This window comes from Gobio gobio (genome assembly GCF_949357685.1).
Source record: "Gobio gobio genome assembly, chromosome: 15".
Taxonomy (NCBI): domain Eukaryota; kingdom Metazoa; phylum Chordata; class Actinopteri; order Cypriniformes; family Gobionidae; genus Gobio; species Gobio gobio.
In genome coordinates this window covers 41,382,316-41,409,109 of record NC_137108.1, presented here as the reverse complement: position 1 = coordinate 41,409,109, position 26,794 = coordinate 41,382,316, and the positions used below count along the sequence as shown (strand labels likewise).

Sequence of the window (26,794 nt, the reverse complement as noted above, 5' to 3'; positions counted from 1 at the left end):
GAAATGAATAGTGGCTCACCTGTTATCACCTGAGGGAGCGCAGGGACACTTAACCGCGGCTTTTACACGCTGCTTTGATCTCTTGACACGACTGTGCCAGCAGCCCTCTGTCTGACAGCAAGATAAGCTAAAGCCCATCAAAACTACACATGCACGCTAACATTACATACATCAGAAACAACAAGCTGTTCTTTTCTTAAAAGTATAGCTGAAAATGTTAATATATTATCTACAAATAATGTGATTAATCACAAGTTATTGACATCAATTATTGAACTAGTTTTTGTATTTATTGCCTGAGGTGTCGATTTTGTATTGATACTGATTAGAACAACAGCAGGGTGAGTAAAAGATGGCTTTATTTTCATTTCAGGGTGAACTATCCCTTTAAGGTTCAGTTAAAATTTGCATTGTGTTGTACAGAGCTTATTATAACCCTATACCAAGGAACTGAATGATTATCATATTCATATGCTGTGGTATTTAGAAGGTACAGTGGTACAGGTGCAAATAATACAATGGTATGATATACACATGAGATGCCAGAGCGCTATTACTCAGGGCTGAGCAGTATGTCCACTAGGCTCCATATTCTTATAATAAAAAGCAGATAATGAAATGTTCATTTTTAGACTCTCACTTGTATATTTCTATCATTATTCCTCCATGCTTTTCAGCTCTAGACGTGCTGAGCTCTTTGTATTGCCCCAAGATGCTTTCCATCCCAGCGTATGAGTCATCATCTACTGATAGTTATTCAACACTAACGGCTGATCCAGCTTTTAGAATGAGCTCAGGAGTGAGTTAAAGGTGTGATATCATGAGGAATCAAATCAAGCCGTTTCCTAGATCTTGTGGGATAAAAGAGTTAAAAGCGAACATCTGCAGATTACTGACATCAGATGAAAACATGAACATGTGACCGCCCACATGTCAACGATGCATATTAGTTTTTAAGAAAGTCCAGTCATGATGAGGTAGTGTGGATGAAGCAGTATAGATGCTGTTTTATTAATGTGTGAAAATGGAGTCAGACATCTGCCTACTTTCTTTTTCTTTTTTAGTTTTATATGTTTACAAGCTGCAAAACAACATCATAAAAGTAGTCCATATGACTTTTGAAGTTTTGCATCACAGCATTACAACATGGAAGCACAGCAATATCAACATAATGTGTTTTGTGTTTAATATATTATGAAATAACAATATTAACAGATATATATTTAAATTAATAATAATACATATATATATATACATAAAGTTTATATATACACTATATTACCAAAAGTTTTGGGACACATGCCTTTACATGCACATGAACTTTAATGACATCCCATTCTTGAGTTGGCCCTCCCTTTGCACCTATAACAGCTAACTCTTCTGGAAAGGCTTTCCACAAGGTTTAGGAGTGTGTTTATGGGAATTTTTGACCATTCTCATCCATGTATTTATGGACCTTGCTTTGTGCACTGGTGAAACAGGAAGGGGCCATCCCCAAACTGTTCCCACAAAGTTGGGAGCATGAAATTGTCCAAAATGTCTTGGTATGCTGAAGCATTAAGAGTTCCTTTCACTGGAAATAAGGGGTCAAGCCCAACCGCCTGAAAAACAACCCCCACGCCATAATCCCCCTCCACCAAACTTTACACTTGGCACAATGCAGTCAGGCAAGTACCGTTCTTCTGGCAACCGGCAAACTCAGACTCGTCCATCGGATTGCTAGACAGAGAAGCGTGATTTATCACTCCAGAGAACACAAATGGACTTATTGCACATGGAGCAACCTATCGCGGTACCACGCTTGAAATCACTGAGCTCCTGAGAGCGACCCATTCTTTCACAAATGTTTGTAGAAGCAGTCTGAAAGCCTAGGTGCTTGCTTTTATACACCTGTGGCCTTGGAAGTGATTGGAACACCTGAATTTAATGATTTGAAGAGGTGTCCTAATACTTTTGGCAATAGAGTGTATTTTTATATATATATATATATATTTTTCAAATATAAATATTTCAAGATGACAAAAAAATACGACATGACCCCTTAAACTTCAAAAGACTAAAATGTACTTTTTAAACAATATAACGTTATTTTCCCCTTACTTTTTCAACAGCAATACTAATCAGCCTAATGACATGAGAATAACCTTTGACTCCTGTCCCAGCGAATGTCCCTTTTTGAATCATTGAACCATTCTGACAAATCACAAGGGGTTATTACCACAGCTCAGGACCGACTTTAAAAGTCATCTGAATTACACACCAAATTAGCCCATTGAAAATGAATGCCCTCCCACTGTGTGCTGCAGTGTAAGTAGATTAATGTTGCATTGGCTGTGTAAATGGCTTTGGCTCCTAAGCACTGGTGTAAGGTGTTTCTTTCTACATCTCCCGCTGCGCTGACCTTCTAATCAGTTATTAACAAAAGATGCATTGGATTCAGCTCTGGATCTGATCTCCCGGCAGGGTTTAGTTCATTTGAGGCACAGTGTTTTTATTCCAGTCACTATTGAAATACTGTGGTCCTTGATGATTGATGTATTACTGTGAATTAGTGTGTGATCTACTGACGACACGCAAATTAATAAAAAAAATAATGCTGTAAATAATGCAGTAAATGGACTAGGTCAAACCTTAGTGAATCACCTTGTAACTCTCCTCCCATAAATTTTGCGTCTGAAAGGGAAACTCCTACAAATGCATATGCAATAAGGTCAGCTGCAAAATCAACCCTATCTACACCTTTTCAGCGCTACTTTTTCACGGCATGTCTTTAGTAAATCCTGACATTAGTTTTTTAACACCAAAAGAGGGTTTCTTAAATCTGGCCCATAGTTTTGTATTCATATTTTTATAAGCAACATTTTAATTGCAGTTATTTCTTTATATTATAAAAGACGTTTTAGCCGTGCTTTTAGGATGAGCCTTTGTTTCTGTGTTGCAGGTCTCATGTTGTCCAAGGAGAGGCAGAAGTCTCACAAGTTTCTGTGTCTGCGAGTGGGCAAGGCCATGAAGAAGACTTTTGTGTCCAACGCCAGCGCCTCAATGCAGCAGTACGCACAGCGTGACCGCAAGCATGAGTACTGGTTTGCCGTTCCCCAAGAGAGGTGAGTCGGACATGTGGACTCAAACTTTAGTCCTGCACAGCTTGTGTCCATAACTTTAGTCCTGCACAGCTTGTGTCCAAAACTTTAGTCCTGCACAGCTTGTGTCCATAACTTTAGTCCTGCACAGCTTGTCTATTATTGACATAAAATGTGGTCCATCCATATTGCACTTTACTCTGGCAGAACCCCCCCCACTTAGACAAAAAGGAGCCATTTGACTGACATATAAAGTGATCAACAACAGTTTTTTTTTTTTATCCCTGTGATGTTTAGGGGTGAATTAATGGGAAATATGCTGAAGGAAATCTCTTTTACTTGCTCCTATGACCGCCGTTCCCGACAGACCACACTGTCAACCAATTCTTATTTATTTATTTGTTTGTTTGTCTTTATATTAGATCTTAGAGTGACATTTTTTTTAAATAAATAATTCAATTTAAATACTTTTTCTTTTCTATGAGTAACACTTTAAAATAAGGTCTCATTAGTTAAAGTGTTAGTTCACCCAAAAATGAAAATGATCCCATAATTTACTCACCCTCAAGCCATCGTAGGTGTATAAGACTTTCTTCTTTCAGCCAAACACAATCAGAGCTATATTAAAAAATATCCTGGCTCTTCCAAGCTTTATAATGGGAGTGAATTGTGCCTTATATTTTGAAGCCTAAAAAGGTACATCCATCCATCATACGATTAATCAATACAGCTCCAGGGGATTAATAAAGGCCTTCTGAAACAAAGCGTATCCATATTTGTAACTTTATAAACGATAATCACTGGCTTCTGGTAACGGCCGTACACAAGTCTGACGTGACGCATGACGTATTGACGTATTTTTACTGGTAACATAAGACATTTGGCATCCGGACCCACATATATCCCCCCCTTGCATTATTATACAATATAGCTATACATACTGATCATTATATATGGCAGTTTAATGTAGTACTGACACTCAAACTCTGTAAACTTTAATTTTTTCCTCATTTTCATTTTGGGTGAACTATTCACAATTCATATTGTCACTATCCACGATAAATATTGTCACTATCCACGATACATATTGTTGCATTTTTATATTGGGAAATATTGTTACACACCTTATAGTTTATAAAGTTATAAATATGGATATGCTGCGCTTCAGAATGACTTTATTAACCCCTGGAGCCCTATGGATTACTTTTATGATGGATGGATGCGCTTTTTGGGGCTTTAAAAACTCTACTCTACGCACTCCCATAATAAAGCTTGGAAGAGCCAGGATATTTTTTAATATAACTCAGATTGTGTTTGGCTGAAAAAAGAAAGTCTTATACACCTAGGATGGCTTGAGGGCGAGTAAATTATAGAATACTTTTCATTTTTGGGTGCATTAACTAACATGAACTAACAATGAGGAAATGCTGTAGTGTTGTTCACTGTTAGTTCATGTTAACTAATGTAGTTAAGCAATGTTAACAAATGAAACCTTATTGTAAAGTGTTTATGTTTCTCTATGAAATTACACCGCATAATTCAATTGAAGTCATTTTTCAAGAATTGAGAAATTATGTCTTTTTATGTGATTAGCTTTCTAGTACTGAAACAGTACTGTCTTTGTCTCGTGTCATCTACCCTCTGATTCAACACAAGCGCTTCGTGTTCTTCATCCCACTGGAACTTATTCTGTCTGTTATCACTTTATGAGATGAGTCACAGATATTTTTTAGGAAACACTTCCTGGGCTAAATCAGAATGGAGAGTCAGAATAGATTAGCGTTGACAGTCTGCATGTTAGAGAAATAACTCCAGACTTGTTGTGTGGTATAGTACTGAACAGAGTCTGTTCTCCTGGAGCACTGCAAAGCTCTGTGGCCAAACTGCTGTCTGTTGTTGTCACTGAGACATGGCCGTGCCCGGCTACATGACCTAGTTGGGTGGCGACCCGGATGATCAGTGTAAAGTATCATGACAATAGTGTGAGAGCAGGGCAGAGAGACGAAGCTTTGAAGCTCACGCTGCTTGTCAGCCGCCTGTCGCATCCTGATGCAAGTCACACTGAGTTTTCCGCGGCTTTGCCTATTTAAAAAAAACAACAAAAGCAAACATACACTACCATTCAAAAGTTATGGGTCAGTAAGATTTTTTCTTTCATGTAAGAATGCAATAATTTTATTCAGCAAATTGATGGAAAAAAAAATCACTGATCAGAAGTGCCAGTAAAGGTGTTACAAAAGATTTCTATTTCAAATAAATTATGTTCTTTAAAACTTTCTATTCATTCAAGAAATGTTTTTGAGCAGTAAATCATCATATTAGAGTGATTTCTGAAGGATCATGTGCCACTGAAGACTGGAGTAATGATGCTGAAAATTCATCTTTGCATCACAGGAATAAATCACATTGTCAGAAAATACATTATTAAAATATATTCAAATAGAGAAGTTACTTTAAATTGTAATATTTTACATTGGTTAAATGGTTAAGCATAAGAGACTTACTGACCCCAAACTTTTGAATGGTACCATTATTAATGCAATAAATTTATATTCACAGTACATTTATTTTCTACCCATATACAGAATATCTTGTAAAACATATTTTTATCCAGAAACTCCTTATTAAATCAAAGTCAAACACATTTCAATATTTGAATTATTCTGTATCCTACTAGTAAGAAGGCAGATTAAAGGAACAGTTCTGAGTAACACTGTTGAACATTTAAATCAGCACCTGAAAAAAATATTTTGTTAATATTTCTTAGATATCTGTTCTGTGTGTGTGCTGAAAAAAATATAGTGTTTGTACATAGTCCTGTCTGTGTAAATAGGACAAAAACAAAGTGGATCAGACCGAGCACCACAACACTCTTGTAGCCAATCAGCAATGGGAACGCATGATGGGGAGGAGAGAGAGTGAGCTAGAGGGACATTTGTAGAAAGAGTGTAGAAAATAGTGATGGGGAGTTCAGATAATTTTACTGACTCAGATCTTTGAATCTCATTCAGGAAAATAAACTAATCTTTTCATCTTTTCAAAGTCATTTCATTCCTTTCAGCAGAATATGATTAAAATGTTACATTTTAATAGCTAAATCTCATTCAGGAAAATAAACTAATCTTTTCATCTTTTCAAAGTCATTTCATTCCTTTCAGCAGAATATGATTAAAATGTTACATTTTAATAGCTAAATTCCCCACAACATCAACTTACGCAAACGTTGATCACATTTCAAATAAGAAAAAACTAATGTAGCCAAGGCCAAAATATGATTAACAGAAATGATTAATTCACCTCTCGAGTCTTCGGGTTCGAGTCGTTATCATGGACTAATAAACATAGTGACTCAAAATGATGCATGAATCCTAAAAACATAACGCTACATTTCTATTTTCTATACTTAATGGTTAACTATTTTTTATTCAGTAATTAAATTAACACACAGGCCATAAATCATATATACATATGTATCATTAGAGAAATATAAATTACAGCTGAGCTGATCCAAAAGCAGTAATAGACAAGTCAATAATATTGGATTTTCTTTGTATTATATGCTATGACATTTTCTGAAGATTAAAATCCACTGTATACAAGTATCTTTATCAAAGTGTTTCCCCCATCATACGGATAAAGTTTAACCAACATTAACCAACTCTTTATTACCACATTCAATGGGTTTGAAAACCCCTGCCTTAGACTATGAAGCTGTCACGTGATGAACCAACGACTCAAACCCAAAGGCTCGAGAGGTGAATTAATCATTTCTGTTTCCTGTAAAGAACCCATAGGATTTTGCGCATGCGCGGTCCACACAAAATGAACAAATCACTCTCTGAGAAAACTCGTCATTCCTGAGTCACATTAAAGATTCATTCAAAATGAACAAATTGTTCATGACCGACCCATCACTAGTAGAAAATTGAGATATTACCACAGAGGAAAAGGTCAGAGGAATATAATTGGAAGAAGAAGGGTTATGACCAGGCAATAGGACCCTTGTTAATATTGGAATAGCTTTCCACTACTGAAGAGACGCTAAAGAGAGGGAAGGCCTGAAAACAGATGCAGAGGTTGCTTTGTTTCCGCTCGATTCATGAGTAACATTGATTTCTGCTGTTTTCCACAGAACCAAGGTATGTTGTTGCATGTTGCTGTTGTTGAATCACAGCTGATTGCATCCATACTTGGTCGTAGTGTTGTCAAAAGTATCGACTTCAAAGCCATTACTGAAATTTAGAACATTTGATGATACCAGCGCTCTCTAGCATTTCAAGCGCTGTTGAACGGATTCATGAACACTTCTGATTGGCCATTGTGTTCACGAGCTCAACATATATACGTCTCTGATTGGCTACAATGATCAACATTTCAAAAACATGTTGTAAATAGACGTCTTTGACGCTCTTCATCGAGCGCTTGCACAGATACACATGGGAGGGTTTGAAAGCAGGCATATATCGGCGGATATACTATATTAGGGATCTGCTGAAAGACGCCTGCTTTCATATATGTTGAGCGTGTGAACATGATTGCCAGTCAGAGGGGTTTAAGAATCCATTCAACAGCACTCAAAATGCTAGAGGGAAATGCTGTGATCGTCACATTTTTAACATTTCAGTACGACTTGGTATCGAAGTTGGTACTTTTGACAACATTACTTGAGCCGATTTTCCACCGTCGGGCCGAACGGTTCTCATTGCATAAGCCTTCCATTCCGTGCCGATCCGGGCCAGTCGGTACGGTTACAGTTTCTTTTTCCACTGTGGGGCTGATAACGGCCGCTCTTTGGAATATAATTCAAATGCGTCATTCGTTGCCTTGGTAACGCAAGTTTGTTTAAAGACAGTATATATTGAAAAACTTCATCAGATTCTGTCTGACTCCTATACAATTAATAGTCATTTTTAACAATGTATTTGCCATTGTTTCTCTAGGTCAGACCACCTGTACGTTTTCTTCATCCAGTGGAGCCCTGATGTTTTCGGGGATGGGCTAGGAATCATCAGCCGTGATCCTGGCTTTATCGTGGTAAAAAAAAATGAGGAGTCAGAGGCAAACGAGGAGCAGCAAACTGTAGAAAGTTCAACTAAGGAGTGGGAGGTATGGTCCGTCCAGCTTCAATGTTTGTATTAATATTATATCTGTGATTTATGCCTGTGTCTGTATTCTCTGTGTTGATATGCACTGTATTTGATTCAGATATTTTCTCTTTATTGCATTTGCACCTGTCTTTGTGCCTTTATTGTCTGTTTCTATGTTCCAGGTGTCTGGAAGTGTCTTTATTGTGTTCCCCACACTTAATACACCTTCATGCACCAGTCATACTTTTTTTGTATTCAATATTGCTGAATGTTTCTCAAATTGGGTTGTTTTGCACTTGGTCAATAAGTTTCTTGTGAAACCAAGATGCATTGTTCACTGTGAGCTTGCAGCTAGTGTTTTGCATGAGTGTGCAATTGTTTTTTTTGGTTGTTGTTGTTGTTGTTGTTTTAAGAAAGAGGCACATGTATGCAGTTTATGCATGCATGAATCCCTCAGTCGTTTTTAAAAGGCATGGTTTAGCCTGACTATGAATACGATACAAGCAAATCATGCCTACAGGTGCAAGTGTTGTTAACCTATGTATTATGCGTGGTGTGGTGGTCCTTTATAAAGCTCAGTTTGGATGTTTTACTGATTGAATAATAGGAAACGTTACCGCCTGATATTTCCCTGCATGTTATTGTGTTCCAGTTGCCGTATTGAAACTAATCTGTGGCACTGAGAAACCGATACTACGACCATGGCAGCATTTAAATTTGACTTTAAATTAATGATGTAGGGAACAAAATAGACTGATTTGTTATTCTAGAACTGGAGGATCTTTGCAAAGCCACATGATCTTTTGATATGAATAAGTAAAATTAACTTTCTCTGATCATGGCCACAGGGGTGGCGTGAGTCATGGACATATTGTGTCCCCAGGATAATCAAGGGGTCAAATGTAACATTTAACAACCTAGTGCTCAGCCAAATGACCTCTTAAGTGCAATTGTTTTACTTTGTGAGAAACTTTCCTCTGCAGTCTAAAATTGTGATGCCTGTAAGTTTAAACATTGTTCGGCAGTTAAACGTTAGCAAGTTGGGGGCATTCAAATATATAATGTACATAGTTTCCTTAAAATATCTACTGGAAGGCTTCTTTAACAGGATGCACTGAGACCAATCTGGGATAACATGGATCATCAGGTTTTGCTAGTACTTGTGGAATCTATGTCTGCTCAAGTGCTGTTGTCATTTAAGCAAAAAGAGAGGCATACTTTTCAGCTTTTCACTTAATTTGTTATGCTGATAGTATTATACGTAATACAATATAATGCTTGAAAATGACAAACATTTTGATTACTAGCCACAATTTTATTCTATTTATTCATTCAAAAAAAAGTACAAGCACTTACACATTTGCTTTAAACATTATTCCTGACAGCTAAAATAATTAGCATCATTTAAAGGTAAAAGTGTTCAAGAAAGCAATTATATTATTACTTTGAGATGTGATTTTATTTGATAAACAGCGAGTCGATTAGTATAATTTTTAAGTGTTAAATTTGCTGGGGACGGTTGTAATACTCTGACTTCTTGTGTTAAATGAAATATTATTTCTCAGTGTAAATATTTTACTGTATTATAGTCATTGGCACATGTGCACGTTTCTTAAGCATTTATGAAAGAAAATGTAAAATGTAACAATTCCGGTTAAGATTTGGGTTAAAGCATGTACTTAATCCATTTACTTACTCGCTATAATAACTAAATAATGAGTTGAGATATCTGGTATTATATTGCCTTCGTTTTGCTACTTTGTTGTTTCTCAAAACATAGTGAACAGCCCGTTGTTGTGGGCATCATGCTCAGAAATGCAGCCTAAGTAAGCAACTCACTAGGTTATTTAGTGTTCATGGTAAGTGACATTTGAAACATGGCCAGAGTGTTGCAGTTATTCTGCTCAAAAAGCAGTTTATTGGTTTAACGATAAGGGGACTAAATACAGGCATGTTTAGTCCAGATAAAGAACGCGTGTATTTAACTTTGAACGAGTCCTCATCGACAGCCTAAATGTTGTTCATAGTGTCCGTTTGGATCCCTCCGTGTTATATAATTAAGCATTTTACTCATTCGCAAGCATTAATGATAAATATATATATATACTGTATATTTAGAGGTCGCGTTTAGGTGCGATCGTCCCTTTAAAAGCACTATCTTCCGTACACGAGGCGGAACGTATTTTACCAGAGCCAATCAGAGACCGAATTGTTCCGTTTCGTGCGATGCCATTGGCTCCCAGAGGTGTCTGTCATTATCTTGTCGTCGTGTTTATGTCTGAATATGGCATGTTGTCGGTCGGCCGAAGGAAGAATGAATGTGACAGATAGTGATATCATGTTCTCTAAGCGGGTGAAGGAAGGAAAACCTCTGACTCCTAAGTACACTTATGTATGTAATATATACAAGTATGTTGTGTGAATGCGTTTACTGAAGCGTAATGTGTGAGCGGTCTGTTGAATAATTAGCGTATAATGTCTGGCTGAGTTGATTGACGCGGGCTGTCTTCATGGGTTTGTGTTGCTGCTTTTAAAGTAAAACAGTATGAAAGTGAGATGTGGCATTCTGCTGATTTTACTGCTGTTTCATCTGTGATGCTGGAGCTTGTGTGTGGAAATCAGTGGATGTCTCACCTGAGACGAGATGCATTTTTTATGAATGCTATAGTTTACCTTCCTCCTTGTGCATTATTGAGGGTTGTAAAGTGGCAACTTATCGGCTAAAACTTTTATTTACCGTCTTGGAGTAGAATGACTGCTGGCTTGGTCATTTCGCTTTTACTGTCTACTTACACTGCAAGTCAGCGTGTTACAGGACTTTAAAGGGATAGTTCACAACAAAAAAAACTCAATTTACTCTCCGTCATGACATTCCAGATTCCAAACCAGTATGTCTTCTTCCGTGAAACACGACAAAGGAATTTAAAGGGAACGTCCTCGTTGCTCTTTTCTATAAAAGGAATGTGAATAGGGGGCTGGACTTTTTAACCTTCAAAAAAGCTTTAAGGCACAATAAGATTTTTTAAATTAAAATATCCAACAACTGCTAAAACAATGTTATATATTTTGTTGACTTGTATTTACATTATCCCAAATGTGTCCCATTATTCCCAAGAATGTTTAAATACAAAGGAATAAGCCATTTTAACCAGGACAAGGGCATGTGTCCATGCGTCGTCTATCAAATTATGACCTCGATTTCCGTTTTGTTTTATTTTGTAGAAACCATGGAAACACCAGAGATGCTTTAATATATTATGTGTTTTATTACAGGTGAGTTTGGATATGTTCATCGACAGACAACAAATCACTGTTATATAACTCAACATGTTTAGTCTTATTGTTTAAATCTCGTTTTCTGGATTTACAGCGACTACCATGTTTTATCATGCCTAATATCGATCTAGCTTACTGCAGTGTGCAACAAGTGTCTCATAGTAGCCGCTGAGTGAACGCACAGAGTAGCATTATAACATAACTTTCAACAAACTCAAATGTATGAAATATGATAAAACAGCGCTGCGTTACCCCACATACGCATGAACGAAAGAAGCGGAAGCGCAACCGTGGCATATTAAAAGCTCAGCGCAATCAAGGCGTCATCAATCTACGTCTCGGTTTTTAATAAACAAGCTCTAGCGGTTTATTAAAATGAAAATTATCCCATAATTTACTCGCCCTCAAGCCATTATAGGTGTATAAGACTTTCTTCTTTCAGCCAAACACACAATAGTAGTTATATTTAAAAAATATTCTGGTTCCTCCAAGCTTTATAATGTGGCAAAAAAGCCAAAAAAGCACATCCATACATCATAAAAGCAATCCATGCGGCTCCAGGTGGTTACTAAAGGCCTTCTGAAGCTAAGCGATGCATTTTTTTGTTCGAAAAATATCCGTATTTATAACTTTTATAAACCATAATCACTGGCTTCTGGTTTCGGCTGTACGCAAGTTGAGTTCCGGCGGAAGAACTACTACACCTAGAAGGGCTTGAGGGGGAGTAAATTATAGGATGGTTTTCATTTTTGGGTGGACTAACCCTTTAAGCACATTGTGACAACAAAAGTCATGCAATACATTTTTGTGAGGAACAGACAGGAACATTCATTTAATTATATCCCACAGTAAAACAGGCTAAATGCCGCCTCTAGTATGAAAACATGACATTTACTCACATTACCTCATCTTTTGCAGTCGAAACTATTTTGACAAGCAGCGTGAATATGATAGAAGTATGCTGCCTTAGCAAATTGTGCTATATTACTGCCATTCTCGACAATGTACCTTTGTAGTGGGGTTTTAGCACTTACTAGCTTGATGAACAAATATAGACACAGAGTACATGGAGATCAATTTAAGACTCAAACTCTTTTCGATATAAAAACATACCCTGTGTGAGTTCTTGTTTTTAATGTTAATATACCTTATTATACAAGCAGGAATGCATTTTTCCAGAATGTCCACACAATTGCAAATGTGACATTGATTTTATATGAAATTTTTCAATGATTCAATGACCCATTCATAAATACAGCCATATGCATCGTTATTGAATAAATGAATGACTTGATAACTTACTCATTAAGAGAGTGACATGCCGCCAGCTACTGGTGCTTTTCATTTAATATTTGAAAGCATCACTTCGTTTTTACCATCATTTCATATTTCTCTATTGAACTTTTTTATTTTTATTTAAAACATTATCTCATAACATTATTTATGTCATTGTAATTGCATTCAATCCACCTCTGAGCCGGATTCAACTGTGTGTAAATACATCTAGATCTAGCAGCTGTGCCACTGCAGTGCAAAGATGGCTTTTGTTGATGGTTTTATTTGATTGAAATTATTATAATAATTGTTTATTATATTAATAATTAAGTTAACGGAAGAGAGGGTGTTAAATTCCCCAGGGGATACACCGCTCCTAAATAGTTTGGGAACCACTGGTGAATCATTCTTGTGAGTCGGATCTTTTCAGTGTATCGCTTGTTCCATTTCACAAAACAAACAAAAAAATGGATCAGTCTGATTTGTGATCTATTTCAACTCAATAATTTCATGTTCCAGTTAACAACTCTTGTTTATTTCTTAAAAGTATGGCTTCAGAAGACTTGTATTGTTTTCTATTTAATATATGGACTACTTTTATCATACTTTTATTGCCTTTTTTATCATTTTGGAGCTTGACAGCCCCAGTCCCCATTCGCTTTCATAATACTGAATAGAGTATTGGCTTGGGTATTCCTCAGAAATTAACCTTTCCACTGAAAAAAGCATTCAGGTTCGGTATGACCTGAGCAGTTGAACCTTCTGGTGAACTATCCTTTCATGTGTTAGTACTTAGTAGTTGAGTGTTGAATGTGTCATTAAATGTGTCACATACTTAATAGGTGGGGCAACCAACAAGCTATTAAAATATGTGTGACATGTCAGGAATGATTTTTACTGAAGATTGCATGCAGTAAAATAAAATTTCAAGGTCAGCATAATGTGGTATTCTTGCTTTCAAGTGGTATGCTCTATAGGCCAAGCTGTGTCATTTTAGGGCTTTTGCGATCAAGTATGCAACATTTGGATGATTTTAAGAATGAGGGTGAGTACATAATGACAATATTTAGTTGCAGTGGGGACATTGGGTGTTTGTTATTTCTTTGTGGCTCTGTTATGGCTTATGTTAGCTGTTATGAATATGATTTTCATATCTGTCTGCAGAGCTTCATGCAAAACAGTTCACACACTCATGCAAAACACTGTGTTGTCTGCTCACATTTGTACTGTAGTTTGATGTATAGACCTGATATTCTAGACTTTCAATCTTACACTCATCTCTTCCATATACCGTACAGATGATCATTTCTGACCGCAGTTTTCAAAATTTAGTAGTTAACACCTTGTATTAAAAGAGTTCCAAACTGCACATTATTGTCCATATTTTGGCCTCATTCTGTCGTCCTGCTCAGCCGTGTGGTTGTGTCCCCCTGTCTCTGGAGCAGGTTGTGTCATGGACTGAGTACCACTGCCGGATCGATGCATTAAACAGTGAAGATCTGCGCTCCCTATGCAAACGCCTCCAGGTGCACAAAATCAGTAGAACCCTGCAGATGTAGTTCTAGGATTTGTAGATTGTACTTGTCTTGGTGTGGATGGCAAGTTTGAGCCTGAGACCAAAAAATGTTTGTGCAGAAAATTCCATAAATTTCATGAATTTTTTTTTTTTTCTATACCAAAGTACATTTAAGTGATTTGCAATTCCTAGATGCACAAATTAGAATATGCAATACTGTACAAATATAAAAATACTGTTAGTGGAAGTCTCCTTTAGAACTCTTTAGGAAATTCCAAGCAGTTGTTTTCCCTAAGAAAACACAAACTGAATGAAATGAGGAATTGTCTGGAAGCTGTGCTAGGGAAATTGGATTGTATTTCCAGGTTCAGAATGTTCTGAGGTTCTGGCGGGTGTTTAGGCCGAGACCTGCACTGACTTCTGCTCGGCTATTTGTTGTTAACAATTGATGTAATTGAAGCATGGCCGGTGTAACCTGAGTGTGTTCAGGCCACTAGAGGGAATGTTAACTGTCTGTGGCACTATATTGTAAAATAACACCACTAGTCCTGATGTAACAACAGGCTTTAGAGCAGTGCTTCTCAGCCGGTTATGCTTCAGGAACCAGATTTTATATTGAACGTCAAGTGGTGATCCAACACAGTACAAAAATTGCATATAAAAGTGAACAAAAATGTTCTTACATTGCATTTAAGATATACATATTATCAGTTCATGCGTATTCTGGGAATCGAACCCATGACCTATGCATTGCTTGTGCTATGCATACTCTTTGAGCTACTTATGCTCATATAATGAAGTTTGTCAATGTTACCTTGAGCTGCATAGGCACAACAATATGCTTAATTATTATACTGACAGGCTTCCACTGGTTGAGGACCACTGACATTTGGGAAATAATGCAAAACAAATCTTTTATATGAATACAATATCCCATATTTCCAAGCAAAAACATTTCCTGTGAGATTAGTTTTGTTGTCTCAGGTTAGTGTGCCCCCTTAGGTTAATTCCTCCGTAGATAGTCAACTCAGCTCCTGCTCAGGTTGAATTTGCATGTTAAATCTCTGCAGCTTTACTTCCACATATGTTTTGAATACCAAATCAGTTTATGGGTTAATTTCAGGGAAAATCTACAGTCATGCCTTATTATAGTCTCAGATTTATGTGGCATAAAGCACTAGATGGTTTGCTAATGGTGTCTTCTGTCTTTAGATCACTACAAAGGAGGACGTGAACTCAAGAGATGGCACGTCCTTCACCGCCAGTCTGGAGCCGGAGACGTTCAAGCCCAACCTGAACGAACCCAGTGACCTTCTGGAGGCTGAGCAGATTGAGAAGGTAAGCGCACAGTGGCGCTGCAGTGAAAGAAATCTGCCCACTGCTCCAAGCTTTACAGTTTTTCATCGATCCACTGGTCCAAAAATAGGCTTCCCTCCCTGCTGTTCACCGGTTATTGATCCTCGACCGGAGGATGGTCTCAGACATGTTAACAGACAGATTTATTCATTTGTCATGTTATGGCCAAGGGCATAACAACGATTGGTTAAGTGAAGGAGATGGGTCTTGAGCCAAAAACGATTACTCACCCTCATGTCATTCAAAACCTATATGATTTTCTTTCTTCCATGTAATAGAAAAAAATACATTTAGCAGAAGATTCTTCATTTAAGAAAAACTACAAATACCCTTTAAGGTCATTTCACATTGCACCGACAGAGACCAACACCAACATTCACCACATTCACCAGTCACTTTTTTAGACAAATTCTGATTCACCATGTTCAGTTGGTGAAAACAAGCTCCAACAAGACTCACTTATCCGACAAAACCCGACAAAGTATCTGTTACTGTCTGTCGGTCAGTGTGAATTGGACTTTAGTGGTAGATGAGGTACATAATTGCCCCAGTGACAAGCTGTAGTACCCCTAAATATATATTTTTTGCACTTTTTTCTGACGGTGAATGAAAATAGTCCATATGACTAGTAGGGGTGTAACGGTACACGTATTCGTACCGAGCTGTTTCGGTACAGGGCTTTCGGTTCGGTGCACGCGTGTACCGAACAGTTTCCAAATGCAATCTTTAACAGTTAACAGTCGGCTTGTTTTAAGCGCGGAACACACTTCAATCCTAGTTCCCACAGGAACATATTAAGTATTCAGTCCATTTTATAACGAAATTCAAACGATAAATGCCGTTTTGACGCTCTTTAATGTGGCGTGACTGATCACTGCATAGGCGCATCTGTTCAAGCGGTCGCACGTGATGAACGCGATCGATCATCTCTTCCTAAAGAATAAACATGAATGAACATCTGAAGGTATGTTGACAATAGATTACAACTTTTTGTCACGTATAAAATGTGGTGTAATCGCTCAATCAGTGTTTCAATGGCGTTTCAATGGCGCTCAATCAGTGTTTCTAAACAATGTCACGTAGCATCACATTTACCTCAGGCAATTCATATCACTCTTTCAGTGTCCAGAGAATTTTATTCACTAGAGAAATCAACTCTTTCACTAAATATATGCACTATATATTCATTATATTCTACTTAACCTGTTAGTAATGTCTTGTTTATTTCATGTATGTTTAAATAAACCTGTCATGAAAATGAGACCCTGTGTATAAATGTATATATTTCAACAAAGAATTGGAGAAAAACTATTTTATAATTAGATTTAGAAGTTATTGCAAAAACTGCCTTATATGAAGTTTACATGTTTGCGTACTATGTTATTTGATTGTTGATTATTATACCTAAAAATAAATAGCAACTGAATTTAGGCTAATAGTTTGGGCTCTGTTGTTAACCTTTAATATTAATGTGCAAGTTAGGGCTCCCTATATAGTTTACAGCAATATCTTCAATAAACTTTTTGTTATTATTTAATTCATTTAAGGACAGACACTTTTTTTCTTCAGTTAACCACTGTTTAATAAAAATAAATAAAAAGCAATTTTGTAAAACTGCTGTACCGAATACCGATAACGGGACTTCAAAACCGAGGTACGTACCGAACCATCAGTTTTGTGTACCGTTACACCCCTAATGACTAGGGTTGGGAATCAAGAACTGGTTCACCATCTTTTTATTTTTTCAATTACTAGAACAGAATGATCTGTATTCTTCCACAGATGTGGACAGAATACTTTATTAAAATCTTATTTAAAATTAATCCCACTGTATAATACAACGGCATAAGAAATAGTTTTTTCTTATAGTTGTAAGCTTGCAGTCAGAATTTATGTGATGATACACTGTAGTCTGATTCATGAACAAATTACTCTTTTGAATTGGGTCTTTTTAAATGAATCATTCAACAACGAATTGAGTGAATTCAGAACCTTAATTTATTCATTTTGATCCAATCATACATAGGACTTGTGCCCTGAAGCCATACGATTGAATGAGATGTTGCTTTGGCAACTAACTGAAATAAAATGAGTTTAACTTTAAATAAATGAAAGCTATATAGAAATATAAAAAAAAAAATAAAAAAAAAATAATGACATTAGCACATAACAAATTTACTACATTTTCAACTAAAATTAAAGCAACAATATAAAATAAAAGCTATTTTATTATATTATTAAATACTATAATAGTATAAATTACTACTTTAAATAATAATGAACAAACAAACAGGCCAATAGGCCATTGTTGCCGCTGCAACAATCATATTTAGTTTGACTCTCTTCCTGAAATAAAGCATGATTTTGTTCTGATGCTTTTTGGCTGTTGTTTAATAAATGTTGTAGTTGTCAGGGACATTGCTGTAATATTCGCACGGCCTGACGTTTTGATCTGATCTTACTGTGCCATTTGAAATGTGTTTTGATGTGAAGCTTCAGAGGTTTTGTGCGGTTATGAGGTTTAAATCATTGCTCCCTGCGGGTGCCCAACTTTCAAACGCATCAGCGCTCTATGAATGGATCACCAGAGGTGGCCTCTCACAGACGTAGGCCCATTTTGTTGGTAAATCAAATAAACTTGTGTAATTCAATGCTCTCCAAGCGCTGGGAAAACCTGGACCCGCCAGAGGACACATAGACTGCTGGACATAAACACAGCACTGTGTGTATATATATATATATATATATATATATATATATATATATATATATATATATATATATATATATATATATATATATATATATATATATATATATATATATATATATATATATATATATATATATATATATATATATATATATATATATATATAGTATATATAGTATATAATGTATGGTGTTCAGCTGCTCTGTGTCTACTGGTGTGAAAAGGTCAGTGCTACTGTAATTGAGCTCTTAATGTTTCGCAGGTTTTGCTCTGATCCTGCACACGTCTTTTATTCATTCTACACACATCAAGTTCTTTTTTGTTCTTTTCTTTTTATTACTTTGTTTTTGTTTACAGATTATAGCAGAAAATATAAAATAAAAAAATAACAGGAACATTCAGGAGCACAAAAACATGTTGTCAGTGCTGCCCGTTGACTTTTATCAATAAAATAGCTTCGCTACCGAAAAGCAACAAGGTGGTAACAAAGTAAACAAACTCACTAATTATTCAAATAAATATAATCTTGCCATGATACTTTATTTCACTTTTGAATTATAGATCTCGCAACCCAAAGATAGAAATTAAACTAAACTAAAAATTTAAAATTATTATCCGTTCAGTCAAATTCTTACAGAGCCTCAAAAGGGACATGGTGGTGGAAAAAATACGAGATGGGAGGAAAAATAAGTCAATGCTTTGGCGTTCGCTCGCAAAATTTCTCTGCAGAACGTAAACGTTTTTGCGTATTCATTTATTTTTCATATTTTCATATTTCAATTTTTTTTCCTTCCCCATGTCCCTTTAGGGGCTCCGTAAATTCTGCAAATATCAATGACAGCTTTAACTTGTCCATGCTGGCAAGTGAACAGGTGTAAGCGGGGTGATTCACAGCTTGGTGTCCAGTATTATTTTATTATTATTTATAAACTATTATAGTTTATATAAATGTTTTTAATTTGCTTTCTTTTTGTATTTTAAGTTTTATTAATAAGTTTAATTCCATTTTTTGTAAATATTTCATTTTTATTAGTGTTTTTTATGTTATTATTTAAGTTTAATTAATTTTTATTTTAGTTTTTATTTCTTCCCAGTTAGTGAATTTAGTGCTTCAACTTAAACCTATTAAATACATTTCACATTTTTCATTTAGCTTTTCTTTTTTTTCTTCTTTTTTTTCTTTTTTTTTTTTAGCTTTATTTTAATTAACAAAAATGTTTTAAATAGTTTTACTTTAACCCTGGTCGGCCTCGTTTCCTCCACGGCGTCATGTATTAAAATTGTTTAATACACACATTGCCATGTGTATCTCTAACTTATTTCCTGTTTTCACGCAGCTGGCGAAACATCTCCCACCCAGAACCATCGGTTACCACTGGAATCTGGCCTTCAGCACATCTAAAAATGGCATGAGCATTAAGACGTTGTACCGGACGATGCAGGATCAGGAATCGCCCATGCTGATGATCATCAAAGACAGTGACGGACAGGTCAGAATCTTCTCTTTATCTTTCACAAGTGTGACTCAATATTAAAATAACACCAGAGCCATAGCCATCAGTTCTTGTATGTCATGTGACCAGGAGCAAAGTAAAGGTGTTGGTTCAGTGGTTTCCTAATCTGATTTGCCTCTTTGCTCTTGTAGTTATTTGGGGCTTTGGCCTCAGAACCCTTCAAAGTCAGCGAGGGTTTCTATGGCACAGGAGAGACTTTCCTGTTCACCTTCTATCCAGAGTTCGAGGTTTGTGTTCAGTTTATCCGTTGATTTTCGTTAGAGGCAGAATAATCTGTCAGTTTGAAATTAATTCTGATTGTGGTTGTCATTTGGCATTTTCATAATTAAAGACTTCATTGCAGGATTTAAACACTGAATAAACTGAACAATTGTCTTGTTCTGAAACGCTGTTTCTCTCACTGGCAGGCGTACAAATGGACTGGTGATAATCTGTTCTTCATTAAAGGAGACATGGACTCTTTAGCCTTTGGTGGAGGAAGGTCAGTAACTCAAGGCACTTTTAATAAATGTTATAATCTTTTGAATGCTAATTTTCAGTAGAGATGTTTGTGTAAGACCAAAAATGTTTGTATGCAAATGTAAACAAGAACGTTTGGCCTGCACATTGCAAGCTTATTGTCTCGTTGCACAAACTAATCATGCAAGTTTTTTTTTTAACTACAAATCTCAGTGCTAAAGGGTAAGCTGGTTTGCTTCAAATGCCTGTGTGGATGTGTTGTTTTTCAGATAGCTAACTGTAGAAGTGTTGACAATTTATCTTGACAGTAGTTGATTTGAAACAGAAAACTGGTCGAAATAGATGACAGTTTATGCTAATGCACACATTTAAGGACTTTTCACTGAAACACTGGGTTATGAAACACTGCTCCGGATCAGGGTTAGCATCACTTTTGCAGTGGCAAACTTGTACAGTGTGAAACGATGCAGTATTAGAATGTTAAAGCTAGACACTTAGAAACAGACAGCCAATCACGTACGTATTTGCATGCTTTTGACAGTCATGGAAACACTGCACATTGTATATAAACAGCAAATTCAGTGTTGGAGAGGATGAAAACGCAGCAATTTGTAATGAAGAGACCATTTATTTCTTACCATTATAGTCCGAATTGTTGATTCAGTAAAAACTCGATGTAACACTGTCAGCAATACAAAGTACATACAAAGCAATGCTAGAGCTTTTATCTAAACTGGTCACGTGCTGCGTTCATCCAATTAATGACACTGACACTGCAAATATGCAAATAAGAACGTCAACCCAGGGATTAGGGATGTACAATGTGAAACGTCATTTTATGAATACCCAGGATTAATTGTTAACCCCGGGTAAATTATGATAAATTTTCAGCATCATTAATCCAGTCTTCAGTCACATGATCCTTCAGAAATCATTCTTATATGCTGATTGGCTGCTCAAGAAACATTTATTATTATTATCAATGTTAAAAACAGTTGTGTTGATTAATATATTTGTGTTAACCATGACTTCTAGAGATCTGTGTCCATGTACTTGTATAAAGTATGTTTCACACAGTTTTAAAAATGATTCCGTCCAATGTCCATTTACATGAGGATTCAATTCAATTCACATTTATTTGTATAGCGCTTTTCACAATACATATTGTTTCAAAACAGCTTCATAGAAAATGCATGCGTCTATATTACAATTTAAAGTGATTTGTTATCAGAGGAGACTGCGTCCAAGTTATGTATAGGGCTGCAGCTGTCGATTATTTTTGTAATCGGTTAATCTAGCACTTAATCGGTCGATTAATTGGATTTTTAAAAAAAATTGTGTGTTGAGAGGGAGAAAAAGAGGAAAAGCAATTTAATTTATTAATATGCACAACAGGTTTCATGCTGTAATCTAGCCCTGACATCAAAGTAAATATCTGTTTTATGTAGATTTCTACACCTGCAGCATTTACCATTAGGCTACTAACAAATAATATAATTTCTGGGGTGAGCCTATTTGCTATGGTAACCTAGCAACCTGTGTGTGTGTGTGTGTGTGTGTGTGTGTGTGTGCGTGAGTGACGCCCCTGTCAGACCAGTTGCAGTTTGGTAGGGCAGAAATACATACATTCTTTTTCAATAGAACGCTGCATTTGGCTTGCATCACTTGCATTGCGGTGCATTTTAGGTGAAGCATCCGTTCGGAAAATCGCGTCACAACATCACGTCCCGGTGTATACAGTGAATGCATGCTGAAATTATTGTTGCGTGGCTACATAAAAGTTTAAGCATATGTGATGCATTGCCGCGATTGGTCTGACTGGCGTGTGAGAGAGACGTGGGTGCGTGCGTGTGTGTGTGTGTGTGTGTGTGTGTGTGTGTGTGTGTGTGTGTGTGTGTGTGTGTGTGTGTGAGCGAGCGTGTTATAGAGACGAGGGTGCATGCGTGTGTGTGTGAAGGGGTTCTTTTTTAGGCTATACTCTCTTGCAATGGAACGTGAATGTTTACTACTTAAAAACATCAAAGCTAAACATCATATCTAGTCAAACCGCATCACAACATCGCTACAAATACAGTATGGGATTAAAATCAGCGGACATCAATGTATAGGCTACGTTTCAGGGACGCTTGGTGAAACAGCATGGAGTGGATGTTTTCGGTTCAGATGCTGAATCATTGAAGTCGTACTGTTGTGGAATGCCAGGTCTACTTTGCAGTAGACACATTGCACCTTGTTCTCTTCTTTTTTAAGAATGTAATGATCCCAAACTTTAGACATTCTCTGCCGTTTATGGACATCTTTACTCCGTCATCGCGCCAACTAAATTCAAAAATCACGCGCTATGGTGTGTTTCCGGAATTTAACGAGGCTTCGAGGCAGAGTTTTTGCCTCAAGGAATTTTTTTAATCGAGTTAATCGAGTAACTCGATTAATTGTTTCAGCCCTAGTTATGTATTTCAGAGATGTACATATACAAAGCACACAGTTAGCTGACAATGTATTAATAAATGTAAAATACATCAATTAAGGCACAGACATTGTTTATTGTTAAAAAGGATGAAGGTTTTATTTGAGAACGTTTTCTTCTCTTTCAGTGGTGAATTCGGGCTTTGGTTGGACGGGGATCTTTATCACGGCAGGAGTCATTCATGCAAAACCTTCGGGAATCCCATGCTCTCCATGAAGGAGGATTTCGTCGTGCAGGATATTGAGATCTGGTCGTTTGAGTAGCATCATACAGGGAGGTACCTTATGTGTTGTTAGTTGGAGAGAGGAATTGGACATCAGGCAGATCCCAAACCTTACTGCACACCACGCGGCTCCCAGGAAGCCCGTAACGGACGCTACTGTTACCGCGCTTGTCGTATGTTTCTCCTGCATTTAATACAGAGCTCTTCTTTGTGCTGTTTAGTATGTGTGTGTTTTGTTCAAGCCGTGTGCAGCGTCAATAACGAACGGGAGGATGTAACGAGGGCCCCCCTTGAGCACCTTTAACATCGAGAGGAGATGACGATGATGATGATGATGGTGGCGGCACGGGTTTGGGCTGCCCGAGAACTGCCATAGTCCAATTTACCTGCGCTGAAGCGGCAGGAGTCTGTTCAAAAGATGATGTTAGCCGATAGGATGTCACTACTGCAACACGGGGATTGATGGGGGAAAAAAACAACTATGGAAAAAGAACTGAAAACACATTCCCTTGCTCTCAGAGGAAGAATATGCATTTTTGGATCGCGGTGGCGTCCACGAGAAGACGAGAACACATCCGTAGTTACTTTCGAGGCGAAATATTCAAGTGTCGTGAAATTCGTAGTCTTTCAGTCGTTCACTATCATAGCACACCATGTCGAAGCACATAATCGGAAACCCCATAGTCGTAATGTTCTGTTCAGTGGGTTTTACGTGTGCGTGTGTGCGTGTGGCTAACACCGACCCCTCCGCTTCGGAAGGGCCGACTTTTACTGTTCGTAGGCAGAAATGTGTCGCAATAGATTTGTGGAATATGCAAATTCCTGTCCTGTGACCTCAAATAATCCAGACGGGGCACTTTTGTTTTCCCCGTTTCTCTTTCCAAGAGACCTTTTACGTCTTGACGGATGAATTGCTTTTCTGGGTATCATTTGAAAAGCCTGAGACGTGATTTAATTGTTTTTCATGAATATAATGACAATTCTATATTTATGTATATGATTATATATATATACATAAATTCATATATATATATATATTGCTGTTAAGTGTGACAGTGATCTTTTTTTGTGCTGATATCTCAGCTGTTACTAATATAATGTATATTACCCTGTAAATTAATGTTAAAATAGTAGATTTGTTCCTATATATATATATATATATATATATATATATATATATATATATATATATATATATATATATATATATATATATATATATATATATATATATATATATATATATATATATATAATATAAATTCATATACAGTGTGTGGATTGGTGGGTTGCTTCTCGCACTTTATTAATCTAGTTTCAAGCCAGGTTCTTCAGGCCTCATTAGCAGTAGCAGTACAGTATATATTTTTGTTTGTCTTTTAGAACATAGAGTAAATGAATAGTTTATAAAGAGCTTGCTGCTACTGTGGAGAGGACAAGCCCCGGACGGGCGTCTCAGCGGTCGAGCACAGGGTCGAATCTGACGGACGCTCTTCTTCTCACGTGTCCTGTCCCAGCGTTGGTTTGTTTTTTAGTCTCTGGTCTTTTCGGTGTCCAGATTGACTGTGCACACAGTGAGAGGAGCGCACACGTCCTTTCAGAGTCGCAGACGAGAAGTGCAAACAAATCCTTCATCTACTTCACCGGAATATAATGTTACAGTGATGTATAAAGAACAATGAATACTAATAAATTGTTGTAACCTGGGACAGAATCAGGTCTTTTATGGGTTTTATTTTCTTTGGTCTTTCTTTGATGTCTTCGCCACTGAATAAGCCATTAAATGATTATATAATTTTTTTTATGCTGACTCATTCTAATACCATAGTATTTTGCAGTGTTGGGGAAAGTTACTTTGAAAATTAATGCATTACTCCCTTAAGTAATGTAATGTTATGTTATGTTATGTTACTCTTGCGTTACTTTTTCTCACCTGGGCTGGGCTTGTTTTCCGAAAACTGGGCTTGCTTTCACACCAAAATTGAAATAATAAGGCTGGAGGAAATGCAAAATCACGCGTGTACAGTGGAGGGCGCAGCTCAAATAAAACTTTCAGCTGTGCTGCCATTCTAAATTAAAGAAGAACAGGATGCAGTAGAAGGCCCTGTCCCAAATGGCACCCTAAACCCTCACGGTCTTCCTCTGAGTCCGCACTTTCACGACGAATGCCGTTTTGACTGCCGGGAAGAAGTCCACTGCATAACCCGCACCAGTGCAGGCTCGGCAAAAGTAGGCATCGAGGGCGCTATCGACCTCAAAGACCACCCTTCTGAGACCTAAAATGACAAATGGGACACCCTGCGGTCTCGTGGACTTAACGGAGCGCAAGCAGCGGCCATTGTAAGTCCACAAGACCGAAAGTGCACATGAAGTGTGCCATTTGGGACAGGGCCGAAGAAAGTTTAACTAACTTGCTTCCCCAATAAAAACGACAAATCTAAAGTCTTTTTAGCTCACTTTTTAACAGAATCGTTAAGGTGTGCAGCAAGACATTGGTCAATAAAGTGAGAATAAATGCATTAAAATGTTTGTTTTATTGGACATTTAATTATTGGAGGTTTGTGTAGTATTCTGATTTTGCATTTCACTGATTTTAATTATTTACTCGGATACTGAATGTTTTTTTGTGCAAGTGAGACGAGTAAATCCCTGCTCACATTTAGTCGATCTACAATAATCAACATGGGGACAGGAGAGCTGTCAGTCAATAAATGGGAAAACAAAGTAACTCGCGTTAGCCCTGATATTTACACCTGATATTTGCTTAATATTATATTAATATTATATTAATATTTTGCTTGATATTACTTGGAAAAAAATAATCTGATTACATTACTTGTAATGCGTTACCCCCAACATTGGTATTTTGGAAGGTATTTCCATGCAAGTGCCATGTTATATGAATATGATAATCAAATCACAGGCCTGTGGTGTATAACAAAGCACCATGATATTACCATCCAAAAACATATCTTTACAGTAGTACCACCACAGCACTTTTATGGAAGGGTAAAATTCATGGTTCACGCTGGCAATTTGGTTCAGAAGGGTTGTCTGTCAACATGAAATACTATTTTACTTTTGTAATCTGTCGTATTTCTTAGTGTAATTTCATCCATAATTGAGTGGATCGTCTAAAGTCTCTATTTAACGGGTGGTTTAAGGGGAGGGGCTGAAAAAGTATACGTGATTTGGGACGTCAGCCAAAAACTTTAATTGCTTCATTAAATGTGCTGTGTGTAGTATTTATGAGGATCTATTGACAGAAATGCAATATAATATACATAAGTATGTTTTCAGTGGAGTATAAAGTCCTTACATAATGTACTGTTATGTTTTTATTACCTTAGAATGAGCCATTTCTGTCATAGACAGTAAAAGAAATGGACACAGCCACCCCATAGACTTCACAGAGAAAAATTGAAGTCATGTAGAAGCACTCACTTCCTGATGGCTGAGCGTACTGCGCAGCCTCAGACTGAGCTTGACGACGTAGATGTGACGTTAGCAACCTGTCTGACAGTTGTAAGTCTTCTAGTAGTTGTGCAAAGTGAAATCTGAATCACGTTGTTGAAATATTTTGTCCCGTTGCTTTTGGCTCTCTATGGTCTTCTCCCCATGTTTCTCCCTTAACTTTATTGGACTTTATGCCTCCACGTCCCCGATTGCCTCATAGACAGTGAAACATTGCCTGTGGGCTTCTCCTCGGCTCTATTCTGTACAGCGCGACGGAGTCGCGTGGTTATGACACAATCATTAGCCTATTTTTTACAAAAACGGCTTCTACGGGGCGATAGTGTAGGATACAAGGTAATGAAGCATTTAATA

The 26,794-nt window shown here is 37.0% G+C and overlaps 1 protein-coding gene across 2 annotated transcripts in view; it reads left to right on the top strand.

Annotated features, from left to right (window-relative positions):
* Positions 1-23,186, top strand: part of oxr1a (oxidation resistance 1a) — an 88,832-nt gene extending 65,646 nt beyond the window's left edge. Inside the window, exons 8-15 of one of the 2 annotated variants that reach the window (XM_079837856.1) lie at positions 2,942-3,104; positions 8,021-8,186; positions 14,164-14,244; positions 15,447-15,572; positions 19,641-19,793; positions 19,949-20,044; positions 20,225-20,298; positions 22,871-23,186. In XM_079837856.1, coding sequence (XP_079693982.1) covers positions 2,942-3,104; positions 8,021-8,186; positions 14,164-14,244; positions 15,447-15,572; positions 19,641-19,793; positions 19,949-20,044; positions 20,225-20,298; positions 22,871-23,006 — 995 coding nt within the window. In that variant the 3' untranslated portion in view covers positions 23,007-23,186. The remainder of the gene's footprint in view (positions 1-2,941; positions 3,105-8,020; positions 8,187-14,163; positions 14,245-15,446; positions 15,573-19,640; positions 19,794-19,948; positions 20,045-20,224; positions 20,299-22,870) is intronic. The other variant, XM_079837857.1, reaches the window with a different exon arrangement.
* Positions 23,187-26,794: the final 3,608 nt, after the last annotated feature.